Genomic DNA, 13,615 nt, shown 5'->3' with positions numbered 1-13,615 from the left:
ACAGGTCCATGTAGTAACATAGAATGCAAACCCCCATGTACACAGGCATAATTTTATACAAACACTGTTTTTTGTATGATCTGATACACATTGTTTTTTAAATTGTGGTAAAATACATATAACATAAAATTTGCCACCTTAACCATTTGTAAGTATACAGTTGGTGGCACTAAGTACATTCACATTGTTGTGCAATCAGCACAGCCATCCATGGTGGGGACTTTTAGTGTCTTTGTTTTTGCACGGTTTGAATCTTTTACAAGAACATGTTGCTTTTATAGTAAAAATTGAATGAAATTACAGTCTAAGTCTTTGCTTTAGCTTTGTGACACTGGACAAATTATTAGTCACATATATGATCCTAATGGATGTGAGGGGTAAAATGAGACTTCAAAAACCAAATAATGTGCTGTATGTTGTTTCACTGATTAGATATTACACTACTAGATACTGGGTGGGGTTTAGATTTGAAAGTGTAAATTAGTTAAGCAGATATTCTCAGAGGAGAGTGTAACGTACTATTTATTACAGACTTAAATTTTCTGAAAGATGTACAGTTTATAAGAGTGATGAAAACATATCATTTGCTTGTAGTGGGTGAACCTAGTGGTTCTCACACAGTGCATCCTGGGCATGCTGATGTCCTGTGAAGTGGATTTACATTTTCTGTGATAAAAATCAATCGATAGTATTTTCTCAATTTACCAGAAACATTAAGTTAATAGTATTTTCTCATGGTAAAGTTTCTTTTCATAAATTTGTCCTAATTGTTTGCTGTTGCAAAAAACATAAAAAACCAAAAACATGTCACTGAAAAACTGGATATAATAGTTAGTTACACTTGTCAGCTTTTTCTTTTTGTGCTTTTGTTTTTTTGGTTGTGGATTATTTTGTTTTGGAGGACATGTGCTTCTGTTTGTGAGTTTAAATTGTGTGTGTATATATATGTGTGTGTGTGCATGTGTGTGTGTATATATATATATATATATATATATATATAAAATATAGTAATATTTTCTGCCAATAAAGTGATTCCTCTTTCATATGATAGAATGAAACATGTCTAGTAGATGAAATTGTAGCTTATGGGTTAAAGCACCATTGGCTTACATGTCATTATGATTTGAGTTTCTTTACTGAAGTGCTGTAGATACCTCTAAAGTGCTACTTTAGCTGTGTTTTTAAGTCTAGAAAACCATGTCCCTTTAAAATATCACTTTACTTCTGGTTAATATTTGCATGACCTACTACACATCACATAAATGGGATGTGGAATGAATTGCTAAACACAAAATAGTTCTTAAAAGAGGTCTAACTTCAAAATGAATTTTGCCATTTGAAAGTATTGGAAATGAAAAAAATTACTTTCATGTATGAGTTATGTTTTAATTCTTTTGATAGTTGCATTTCAGTTTAAAATTCTGTATATTATAAATTACAACCATCTGTCCATTTCTATTGCTTCACCTTTCAATTGTCTATAGTCCTTGATGTAGATATAGTGTGTGTAAGACATATACATAAATATTTAGGTAAATATATTTCCTTTTATGGTTCAATAATGTGTTGTTATTTTCATGAAAATGATTTGAAAAATGCTTGCAGTTAACTCCAAATTAACCTAATTTGTGTTTCATATACTGTTTTATAAATAGAATAATAAAAATATTTTATTGTGACCATTTATTCATTGATATCAATGACAATTCTTTGTAATTCACTGAAGCTTAAAAAGGGAATAAAAGATACCAATTTCTGTAGTTATATTAAGAGAAGAAACCTGTGAGTTTCTGTGTGTTGTGCAGTAAGTAGGTGGTAGACCTTTCATTAAATTTGTCAAATATTTGAGTATTTTGTGCAAGACATCCCATTCAGTGCTGAAAAGGTTTTTTAAGATGACTGATTTACCTTTGAGGAAGGTATGGTCTATCAAAGAAAAATCAAATGAGATTGTAAATTGTTAAATTAGAAGATTGATAAGATTTAAGTCCCAAGAGATTGGAGTTGTGATGCTCTGAACTGTTATTTGGTTGTTGCCACAGAAAATTGAACTGGGTGAGATGTTCCAGTCCCTTAAATACTGTGTTTGCAAACTTTTTCCACTGCACTGTACTTCAGCTCCCACCCCTTACACTTTGTGTATTGTTCACTAATGTAAAAAGGAGATATAAAATAGTTTTTTTAAATTTGAATTTTTAAGTAGGAAAATCTGTCAGAGTCCCTTTCCCTGTACAGTTCAATGGCTTGGTACTGCCATTACTGAAGGTGGCTATGCTTAAATAAAGAAAGGATTTATTTCAGAGTTTTATGGATGCTTCCTCTAGAATCAGTTCATAATGTACGTTTGTTTTTTAAAAAAAATTTTCTATCTAGTTTTTTTCCTTATTGTGACTTTAAAATGCAACATTTGAGACATTTTAAATAATCAAAATTTATTTCCAAGGTAGGTGAAGTGATATGATCTCCAAAACACACACACACACACATACACACACACACACACACACACATTTATGGAGGGGCATTCTTTTAAGAGCCTGATATCAAATTCCAACATAGCCACTTATCTCAAAGTTAATATCTATCTCATAAGGTTATGAGCATTAAATGAGTATATGTAAAGTGCTCAGAACAGTACCTGACACATAGGAAGCACTATAAAAATTTCTGTGATTTTATTATGAAAAAGTCAGGATACAGAATAATGTGAATAGTATATGTTTAAAAGGGGATTTGGTGGGCTGGTTAGCTTAGCTGGTTAGAGTGCAGTGTTATAACACCAAGGTCACGGGTTCAGGTCCCCAGACCAGCCAGCTGCCCCCAAAAATAGAGGGGGTGCTGTTGGATATATACCTAAGAAACTGGCGGATAAGGAATATTGCTGCGAGGATAAACAAAACTGGAAATGGTTCCTTTGGGAAAGGGAGTACATCCTGGGGTAAAAGAGGGACACATATTTTGTCAACTTTTGAATTGTTCTTTTCTTTTTTAAACTGTATATTAATTTTTAAAATAATGCCCTGTTTCAAGTAATTTAAGAGATTCTCTTTTAGGACAAGAATCTGTATTCTTTTCAGATGGCCCTGCTGAGACACTGGTGACCAATGGGAACACAACCACGGTGCCAACCCTGAATGATGATTTGGACATCTTTGGACCAATGATTTCTAATCCCTTACCTGCAACTGTCATGCCTCCAGCTCAGGTATGTGGTAAGACTATTGTTTGATATGGTCACTGCTTATTTCCTTTTTAAAAAGTTTAAAAATTTCAATTTTGAAAGAACTGTTTCTAAATAGTAACTGATTTGAAAGCCTCTGTTCCTTAGGCCAGGGCTTAGCAAACTAAGTCTGCAGCTTGTTTTTGCAAATAAAATTTTATTGGTACACAGCCACTCTCTTAGTTCACATATTGTCTGTGGCTGCTTTGGTGCTACAGAAGCAGAGTTGAATAGTTACAACAGAGACTATATGACCCACAGAGCTTGAAAGGTTGCCCTGTCTTTAAAGTTCTGACCCTTGCTTTAGGGAAACAACAACATTTAGAATGAGCAAGTGGAAAATTCGAACACCTCAACCTCACCTGAGAGCAACAAGGTCACTTATTTCTGAGGTTTTAAAATGTGGGGGTTTATGAATATTGACTGGGAGAAGAAGTTCTAGGAAATTAAGTACTCATAATCTTTTTTATGAAGACAAATTCTGCTTTAAGTTAGCTTTAAAACCTACCTTGCTATTTTTATTTTTAGTGATTAAAAAAAAACTATTTAGAACAGTAATATTAGATATCAGGATTTTTTAAAAAAAGTATTAATGGTAAATAAATTTGAAATGCCTTCTTAACATTACATGGAATTTCTATAAGGTGAAATATATGACCTTTCAGCATACAACATTAAGATTCTATTTTAAATTTATATTTTACAAATAATCAACCAGTTTTTTTCAGTACAGCATAATGTTTGAGATAAAATATTTCCTTTTCTACAAAAACTGAGCCAAATCTGAATTGTTTGAATGGAAAGTTTTAATAAGAAAAGGTCAATGTCTTATTAAGAAGACTAATAACATTTTTATTACACATTTATTTATGATATGATAGTTATTGTCTACTTACTACTAGAACTGAACAAGTAGGTTAGGTATAATTAGTTTAAATGAATCCTTATCAAAATTTTCAGCCAAGATAAAATATTTTATGGCTTTTCTCTCTCTCGCAACACACATAAAAAGAGGGACTAAGTATTGTTGCTGTTGTTTCAATTAATTAATATTAATTACCTCATGAACTTGTGCAGGCATGAGTGTGCATGTGACAATAAAAAATTGTCTAATACTGTGGTTTTGGCAAGAAGTATTTAGGATATTCGAGAATGAGAGCAAGAAAAGCAATTTATTTCAGTCTAGCATTCTAATGAGGCCAAGGTTGATACATCTGCTAGATTTCTTTAGATTCTACTGGGGTATGAGAGTTGCTTTGCAACTGCTTGGAGAATTAGACCTCCCCTCTGAGGCTTCAGTGTATTTCACATATTCTGTTCAGTATCAAAGCAGCAAGTAGAACAATGCAGACTTCATTTAACTCTTAATTTTGAGTAGCATGATGACAAGGAGTATGGGGTGTAAGTCCTGGAGGAGTAGGGCTGGCCTTCATGTTTTGGGCATTCTGATCAGTACCTTGTAGAATTACAGGGTTAATTTTTTAAGTCATACCTCTTTTTTTCGAACATTGTTTTTGTACCAAAAATTGTGCCAGTTGTACTGACCCCTGTAAAATATTTGGTAAGTAGAATTATCTTTCATCCAAACTACATGTAAAGATTAAAATCCAGATATATTTTCAAAATAATGCCTTTGAAAATTGGGGAGGGGGGGACTGAAAGTACAGATTTTATACATACACTGGTACTATGTAATTTACTAATTTGGTAGATTTTTAGTGTGTGAAATTGGGCTCAAACTAGTTTTGGCACCAAGATTATGAATTACTCTGAACCTTCTATAACTCCTGGTGTTATTCTCCTAGCATATATAAATAGTAGTGAAAGATTTTCCCATTTGTGAATATGAAATAGATTAATTTTACCATCTGATTTACTTGTCTGGGGCCTAGTCTTCCCTAAAGGGGGTTAGAAATACTTAGCTAACAGGAGTATACATGTGTATTGGGTGTTGGGGAGGACAGTTCCATAGTTTCCAGTGGTGACATGTAGAGGTCCCTTTCCTGCTGTATCACATACATATATCAACAGTATCTAGATCTGCATAAGTGCTGAGACCTGTCTTTGGTTCAGCCCTGGGATCCCAGAGGCCAGAGAGCCTTTGGTTAGAGGCCCTGCAGCCTCCTGAAGTTTAAAGTGACAGGCAAAAGCTCTAGTCCTTTTATCCTGAGGTTGCAGTGCTGGATATGGAGTGCCAAAAAAGTAAGTGGACATTTGCGTGCTTACTAGCTGTGCTGTGCTGTTTGGCCCTTTTTTGACTGTTTCTCTGTTGAGATAGATGTTCCATCTTATCTACCTTTTTCAGAATAAAGTATGTGAATGAATATTAGGCTGCTCTAGTATGAGACTGGAGTCATAGCTTTCGCAGCCATTTTGGGTTTTCTTATGGTTAGACTGCAGTGTTATGAGAAGTTCCTAGATTGAAAAGAAACTAATTGTGATGAAAAGATCACTTAGTGATGTAGTTGCTTTGTTATCTAACAATATTAACAGTAAATACTGAGTACTTAACCCTGCCATTGTGCAAAGCACTTCTTGTAGTCATCAAGCTTTTTATCTCTATTTGACAAGAGAGAGACCTGAATGGAGAAATTAAGTAACATGGCTAAGGGCACATAGTAATAAGTCTAGAAGTTGTGGGGCCAGGGTTCTATTGTCAGCAGGCTGGCTCCAGCCCATGCTTAGCCTGAGGGATCTTCTGCTTCTTCATTGGTGGCTTATACATAATCAAAGGCAATGTTGTATTTGGTATTCCATCATGTCTAATTTTTTATACATTTCAGAGTTTTTGCAAAATTAGGTGGCTTTTTCTTTGTTTCTCATAATTCTTGCTTAATTAGTCATAAGAGATTCAAAATATTGTTCTGCTTAAATTGTTAGTAGAGCGTTTGGATGGTAATTTATTGAATGGTATTCTAGACAGGATATTATGTGTTTGAATTTAACTTCTACTTGCTACTCACTTTATTCTTCTATAGAGAAGAATCTTAGCCAGCTGTCACTAGTCTTCATAGAATTCCTTGAAACTCTTTTCTTATTTAAAACAAGTCCATATAAACAAAGGTGAATGTGATTGAGTATTTAATCATTAAGCAAGGTTATCAGTTGTGATCATACGATACTATCTGTGTACAAGATACAGGAGATTAAGTGAAAAATTTAAATATCTACATACTTATTTGTATTTGTTCATCTGCTCCCTTGTCCCAAAGAGTGCAGAGTACGGTTGACAGTCTAGGTGGTTGAAGTTCTGGTGTACTTAATTTCTGGATAGATCAGAGGCATTCTAATGTTGTGGCTTAAAAGTGATCTAGATTAGGTGTATAAAAATCATACAGTGCAGCTTTGCGAAGATAAAACCTTTCAATCAACCATTGCAGGACCCTCTTATAGTCTGCTATAGTTATAGAAATGTTCTTTAATCCAGAGGATACCAGTTCCTTGAAGCAGTAGTTGCTGACGGAGATGTCTGAGCATCTCCAAGAACTGGTGGTCCTCAGACAGCAGCCACATAACTGTTGAATTCATTGTGTTCAGGATGTGATGAGCAAAAACTCACTGTCAGCCTAACTAGTACACATGCAATTTATTATGAAAGAGCTTCAACTTACCTCTTTTACATTAACAGAGTCAAATTAGGAAATACTGTATGTTTACTCTAGATGCTTTTCATGTGGGCTTGTGCGCTATCCTCTTGAATGCCACCATTTTACCCTCTACAATTGTTTAATTTCTGTCTAATTGTATATTTTTATTTGGATTTTAAATAATTGATGAGCTATGCTTTACTATGAGGAATTCAACAGCTTATTTTGGTGTGTGTCTCAGGGGACGTCCTCTGTACCAGCAGCTGCCACCCTGTCTACAGTAACATCTGGGGATCTGGATCTATTCACTGAGCAAGCTACCAAATCAGAAGAAGTGGTGAAGAAACAGCTCTCCAAAGACTCCATCTTATCTCTGTATGGTACAGGAAACATTCAACAGCAAAGTACTCCTGGTGATTAATTACAAAATCTTCTTACAATGAATTGCAGTGACATTACTAGAAGTACTCCTTTGTAATTATAATAATAGCAATTACATTTCTTCCGGTTTTTGTTATGTAATGGGTGCTTTTATGGTTGCAGTTTACACAACTATGAAACGGAAATGAATGAAGCATTAGAATTAAAAAACATGTACAGGATTCACAAAACTTTATTCATTAGATTTAACAAGCTGTTCACATATCACTTTATTTCACAAGTTTATGGGACATGGATTATCTTTGAAGAATTATCAAAATTTCATTTGCATGAAGTTTATGACTTAGTGTACAGTATATTTTCTCTGCGGGTAAACAATAAGCAGTCTGAATGATAACATGGATACCAAAAAAGCTTTGAAATTCTCTTTTATAATTATAATGAAGTACTTGCATAAGATATACTGTTTACACAGTCTTAATCTGCCAGACCATTCATTTCCTCTAAAATAATCTGCATTTCCCGTAGAAGCTGAAATTGTATGACAACCCAACTACTTACATTAAAGTCAGATAGAATCAACCTTCACTTGCCTGTTTTGTACTGGGAGACCAGTGGTGCAAGTCAGCAGAAACAGCATATAATTTCATGCTATGTAGTTTGGTCTTCACAATGGAAAATATTTTATGTGGCTGTTGCATAAGATTTATATTCCTAATTAAATTTGTTCAGGTTAATAACTGATTTGTCTGCATTCTGGAAATAACTAGTTCTGAAGGTTTAGGCATGGATTGGTCTGAGCAGTAGGAGCAGCCAGAATGGAATAAAATTTTTTGCTACTGGTAGATCAGAAAGACGGTAAATCCTTTTTCTGTGACTGTAAAGGTGAGTGCAGCTATATGCAATAGCCTTGTTTTCTTTATTCATTTTCTTTTCATGGTTCTTATGATGCAGGTGTGTTTATGGGACCCACAAATATACCATTTACCTCACAAGCACCAACTGCATTTCAAGGTTTTCCATCAATGGGTGTGCCTGTGCCTGCAGCTCCTGGCCTTATAGGAAATGTGATGGGACAGAGTGCAAGCATGATGGTGGGCATGCCCATGCCCAATGGGTTTATGGGAAATGCACAAACTGGTGTGATGCCATTGCCTCAAAATGTTGGCCCACAAGGAGGAATGGTGGGACAGATGGGAGCATCCCAGAGTAAGTTTGGCCTGACGCAAGCTCAACAGCCCCAGTGGAGCCTCACACAGGTAGGAATCATTTACTCTCCACCTTCTCCCAAATCAAAGAACTCAGATTTATTTTCTAACTGGTTTTACTTGTTTTTGAATCTTTGGATCTGGCAGAAATAATTGAATAGGGACAGTGTTGTATAAGGTCAAAAGTGTCTATAGATATTATGTATGAAGTTGTATCAGATAGACAAATGATTTGTCACTGTCTCTATTTTTAGAGTATTCTGTAAAGGTTTGTTTTATAACTTTCATAAATCAGAAAAAAAAAACAGCCCATCCTCATATTCTCAAAACACTATTTTGTGATGGATCTAGGCTGTCTTCCATGTTATGTAGTTACTGCCCATGGGTTTGTTTAAAAAAAACAAAACAAAACAAAAAAAAAACATATACTGGTTAATGAATATAAGAACATTCATAGTTAGTATTGTATAGCATCTCAATTGACCAAAAAGCTGTAAAACCTCCTAAACCGAAGTGTTTTTATTCTCCATTATAAATCCCTACTTCACAGTAATTCTAAATAATAACAACAGATGGAAAAAAATTAGTTCACTCAAAAAAAAAAAAAAAAACATATATATATATATATATATATATATATATATATATATATAGTTGTTGTTGTTCAAGAACATTTCGTTAAAGAAAAAAACCTTTGTATTCCTTTTTACATCTCCTATAATGACTTTTTTGCTTAAAAAGTACTCACTGGCTCAAGAATTCCCATAAAGTGTGAACAAGTCCATATTTGTCTCAGAGACTCCTTCATATTATAAAATCCTACTTCTACCTACGTTACTTTAGAACCAAGAGATGACGTTTCTGTTTTGGACTTACATCTAGCTTCACAAACAAAGGCTCTTAGACTGACATTCATGCTCCCACTCCTCTTCCTTTTATACTTCCTACCTGATGTTCCTCCAGCATTTTGGTCATCTTGGTTTCTGTTTGGACAGTTGTTTTATCTTGAGAGAATTCTAACTAACATCAGCAAAATCACTGTATAGCCCATGAATGCTCCAAGATATTTTTGCTGTCACCATTTACAGGAATATATGTAAGACATTGGTGTCTACACTCTGGGAATCTCAAAAATTGTAAGAGCCAAATGTAAATCACAGCCTTTAGGTGGCCAAAATGCTGAAGTATACCCAGCTCAGGTTAAGGTGCTAGATGAACCAGTTAAGGAGTTAACACTGGCTCTGACTTCCAGACATGCTGAAGGGTGATGCTGTTCTCCATCACTCTGTCAGTGGAATCTATTGGCCGACATACAGGTGGCTCAAATATCCTTTGGTAGGTATGAAGATGTGATCTGCCCCTTCATTGAGATACTGATGCATGATCAATGATGCAGTTAATGTTAGTGTCATTGAAAAATTGCAAATAAATGAATTTTATTAAGAACAGAGTCTCTAACACTGAACATAGGTTTTGAACCTACTGTTTTTTATGGTAAATCTTGCCTTGCCTTCTCTTATCACCAATCTTGAAAGTAAGAGAACCACAGGGTTAAGGTGCTTAAGATATACTTGATGCCAGTCTGGAAGACAAATACATGTAATCTTACACCTTATAGCATATAATGGAAATTAATTTTAGATGTTTATGTTGTTAGATCAGCAAAAAAAAGTATGTTTTATGACAATTTTTAATATTTAGAAAGCATACAAAGCCATTTAAGATTTTAGTAGAGAATAATAGCCATCATACAAAGTTTATAGTATAATTTTAGAGTATTTTACTTTCTAAAATTTTCTTAGTAGTTAAAGCAAAGTATCCTAGTATAATTGAAAGTTAGAGTATGGACTCATTTTATAATCTGCTCATATACCAGCTACAAATTCAAAGATTGCTTTGGTATTTATTTTTTTTTCCAGTTGTGGTTAATCTTTGGGGACAAGAAATTGAATCTAGAAAGTGAATAAATATAATTGATACCACCTTATGGACAGAGCTAAAAAGTAGAAGAAAATAAAGAACAAAAAGGGAACAAAGTACTATTTGCTTTCTATGAAGAAATATTTGTATGGTAGTCTGCTTTACTTCAGTGCTTTGACTAATTTTCACATTAATGAAAAAATGTCTAATTGTGGCTAAAGAAACAAGAATTAAAAGTGAAGTAAGCCTCTTAAATTAAGCCTTTTTATGTGTTTCACAGATGAATCAGCAAATGGCTGGCATGAGTATCAATACTGCAAACCCTACAGTGGGTTTTGGCCAGCCCTCCAGCACAACAGCAGGATGGTCTGGAAGCTCATCGGGTCAGACTCTCAGCACACAACTGTGGAAATGAGAACTGCAATACAAGTTTCATCCAGAACTACCACCTGACATTCCTTGCTAAAATGCATCTAGTTCCCCTGTTTATTCATGTACATATATTTTTTTCTTTTTTCCCATTTGTTCATATTAAGAATTATCTGATTGACCGTGTTGGTCTGTACTGGTTAAATTTGATGTGGTGAAAGCAGGCTGAGAAACCATTTTATGTCAAGGGCAGCCTTTGCTCATATTTCCCATGATTTCATAAACCACATTATTTGAGAAGCTGCTCAGTCAACTTGCATAATCAGTTTTACTCTCAAAATTATAGCTCTAATGTTATGTCAAGGGCAGCCTTTGCTCATATTTCCCATGATTTCATAAACCACATTATTTGAGAAACTGCTCAGTCAACTTGCATAATCAGTTTTACTCTCAAAATTATAGCTCTAATATTTGCATATAAGGGAAGTAGATATCATGTTAGTAATACCTCTAACAGTATAAACCCCACCCCAAAATTAGGCAGTAATCCTGTAGAAAGGTACTGTATGATCAAATGTTTAATCATATAAATAGAATGTAAATGTATCACTGAGCACCGTTTTCTAGTGTATCAAAATTCTTTTATTTCATCATTCACTTCACTGTGCTATTGTTATGATGTGCTTAACAGGGAATGTGGTTAGTGAAAGGAAAATAAACCTGGATGTTACTACAAAATTTTGAATGTTTGAAGAATTCAAATTTTATCTGCCTCTCTTGTAATTTGGATCTCTTCTTATGTACATAGTGCTAATATGAAGACCTTTTTCTGCACTATATACAAACAGGGTAACTAAAACAAAGCCACTTTCAATCTTTGAAGGTATATCCAGGTTTATGACAGTAATTGTGTTTACATTTTATGGTGCCTAGTATTGACAAAATGTTATTTCCCTATATTAAACAGATGAATCCATAGACCTTTTTATTTGTGGATTTTTTATTTCATATGATGTATACTGCCACCAGCCTTTCAAAAACTACTTTATGTTGCAAAGTCAGGAATTGGAAACATTTACCTGCAAAATACCTGTCATTTGTTTCTAAAACCCATTCAGTTCTACCAATTATAAGGCCAAATGAGAAAAAAAAAAAAAAAGCATATAAGATACCCAGAGTGGTATCTTGCAGTGTCATTTCAATGTACTGTACAAAAATCTTCCAATTTAGTTGTAGGGAAAACATGCAGAACAAATGAAGAAAAAACAAACATTTTGTACCATCCAGTTAGCTTGTGTTAACTGACAAGCTCTGTTTAAATGGATATCCATCAGATGACAATAAAGGCTGTTGTACTGAAGTAAAATGAACAATACCTGAATGCTCTCCAGCCTAAACTCCAAATATCCTCTTCCACATCCACTGGCGGGGCAAACTACACCAGTTACTGCTTCAATTTATACCTCAATTTTCACTGTGTCCAGGTGGTACTTTGGTTCATTGGCTAGGTTAACCTTCTCTGTCCGAGTGTGCCACACAAGAACCTAAAGGAGAGGGAAATATTTTGGGTAGCCACACTCTTAACGCTGACACTGATGGTCAAACATAACAAGTGAAATGAATACCTTGGTGCAGTTATTTGCTTTCGGTTCCAGTTCTTCGACTGTTGTTATCTGTTTTAGAAAGTCAGATTCCTGCATCCCTGGCTGGGATCCACGACGTTTAAATACAGCTTTTGGATTGGACAAGATAACTTGAAGACTTACAGCAAATCCTTTGTAAAAAGTTAAAAAAAAAAAAAAGACTTTAAAGTACATTGGTGTACTTCTCTTTTTTCTATATAATTTTATTCACATCAAAACCAATTTTTAAAATACCTACTATGTATCAGGTTTTGGTTATGAAGTTGAATAGGAGCATCACCTGTATGATAGTTTCAGAAGGAAAATCAATCATTACAGTATTGTACATTCAGTGCAACAGGTGTGCACAGGGGCGTCTACTGTAAAATCTGAGCTCTAGTCTATTGACTGCTGTTCAACAGAGGTCATCACACCCCCTACATTTGATTCTCTGGAATAACTAAGAACTAAATGCAGCTGAAAAACACAGAGACTTACCCTAACTATCCTTGGGGTATGAGAGCACCCACCCAGTTCTGCCTGCCTGCCCTTTAACAACAGTATGTACACTTTCTCAAAATCAGCACTACTCTAATTTACTTTACACTTAGAAAATTGAGTAAGAGAAGTCAATTAGCTAGAAAATGAATAATATCAAATTTATAATCATTTTATTTATATCTCTAATTTGGTTCAATCTGAGAAGGGCGAGAGGTTTGGAAATCAGTGCAGGAGATATCAGGCCATTTGATAAATTTGTTTTTAGTATTTCATTTTTCAAAAAAAAAAGCAAATTAGTGTAAATTTCCTTCAATGATTTGGTCATATGAAAAAATCATTACTAATTAAGCTATTAGTTTAACAGCCATTAAAGCACTCTACAAGCCATCTCAGCAAGTGTTTTGAAAGTCTCAAGCCCTGGATGTCTTTGCTATTACTTACTGAAGTGACACTGTAAAGTCAGACACTCTCCCAGAGTTGAAGCTATGAGGACCAATCCCCAGGAACATTTTTTAGCAACATTTTGCCCTTCTCTACATTAACTGAACTACATTAACTGAATTGATTTATTCTTCTTTTTGCAAAAAATACAGTTAGCAAAGTAAGAAATGATAGTAGTGGAGAAGCTGTGAGAAAACCACAAACCACCATTCTCATTACCTCTCCAGATGCCATACTGGGCCAGTCTCATGTTCTAGGTCTCACTACCTTTTTGGGAAAACAACATTAAGCTACATACAAACACAACTTGGTATAGCTGGCACTAAGTGAAGCAGAGGAAAAACAATCATAAAGCGTTAGCCTCAG

The 13,615-nt window shown here is 34.5% G+C and overlaps 2 protein-coding genes across 2 annotated transcripts in view; one reads left to right on the top strand and one right to left on the bottom strand.

The window, feature by feature from the left end:
* Positions 1 to 11,035, top strand: part of SMAP1 (small ArfGAP 1) — a 157,352-nt gene extending 146,317 nt beyond the window's left edge. Inside the window, exons 7-10 of the mRNA XM_008569232.1 lie at positions 3,078 to 3,205; positions 7,049 to 7,220; positions 8,143 to 8,447; positions 10,597 to 11,035. Of these exons, the coding sequence (XP_008567454.1) occupies positions 3,078 to 3,205; positions 7,049 to 7,220; positions 8,143 to 8,447; positions 10,597 to 10,731 (740 nt within the window). The 3' untranslated portion in view covers positions 10,732 to 11,035. The remainder of the gene's footprint in view (positions 1 to 3,077; positions 3,206 to 7,048; positions 7,221 to 8,142; positions 8,448 to 10,596) is intronic.
* A 722-nt stretch (positions 11,036 to 11,757) lies between these two features.
* The window catches only part of B3GAT2 (beta-1,3-glucuronyltransferase 2), a gene marked incomplete at its 5' end in the record, with an annotated part of 75,727 nt that continues 73,869 nt past the window's right edge, over positions 11,758 to 13,615 (bottom strand). Inside the window, 2 exon segments of the mRNA XM_008569231.1 lie at positions 11,758 to 12,229; positions 12,311 to 12,459. Of these exon segments, the coding sequence (XP_008567453.1) occupies positions 12,143 to 12,229; positions 12,311 to 12,459 (236 nt within the window).

The sequence above is a fragment of the Galeopterus variegatus genome, unplaced genomic scaffold (assembly GCF_000696425.1).
Source record: "Galeopterus variegatus unplaced genomic scaffold, G_variegatus-3.0.2 Scaffold481, whole genome shotgun sequence".
NCBI lineage: Eukaryota > Metazoa > Chordata > Mammalia > Dermoptera > Cynocephalidae > Galeopterus > Galeopterus variegatus.
This window is presented reverse-complemented; position numbering and strand designations above follow the sequence as displayed.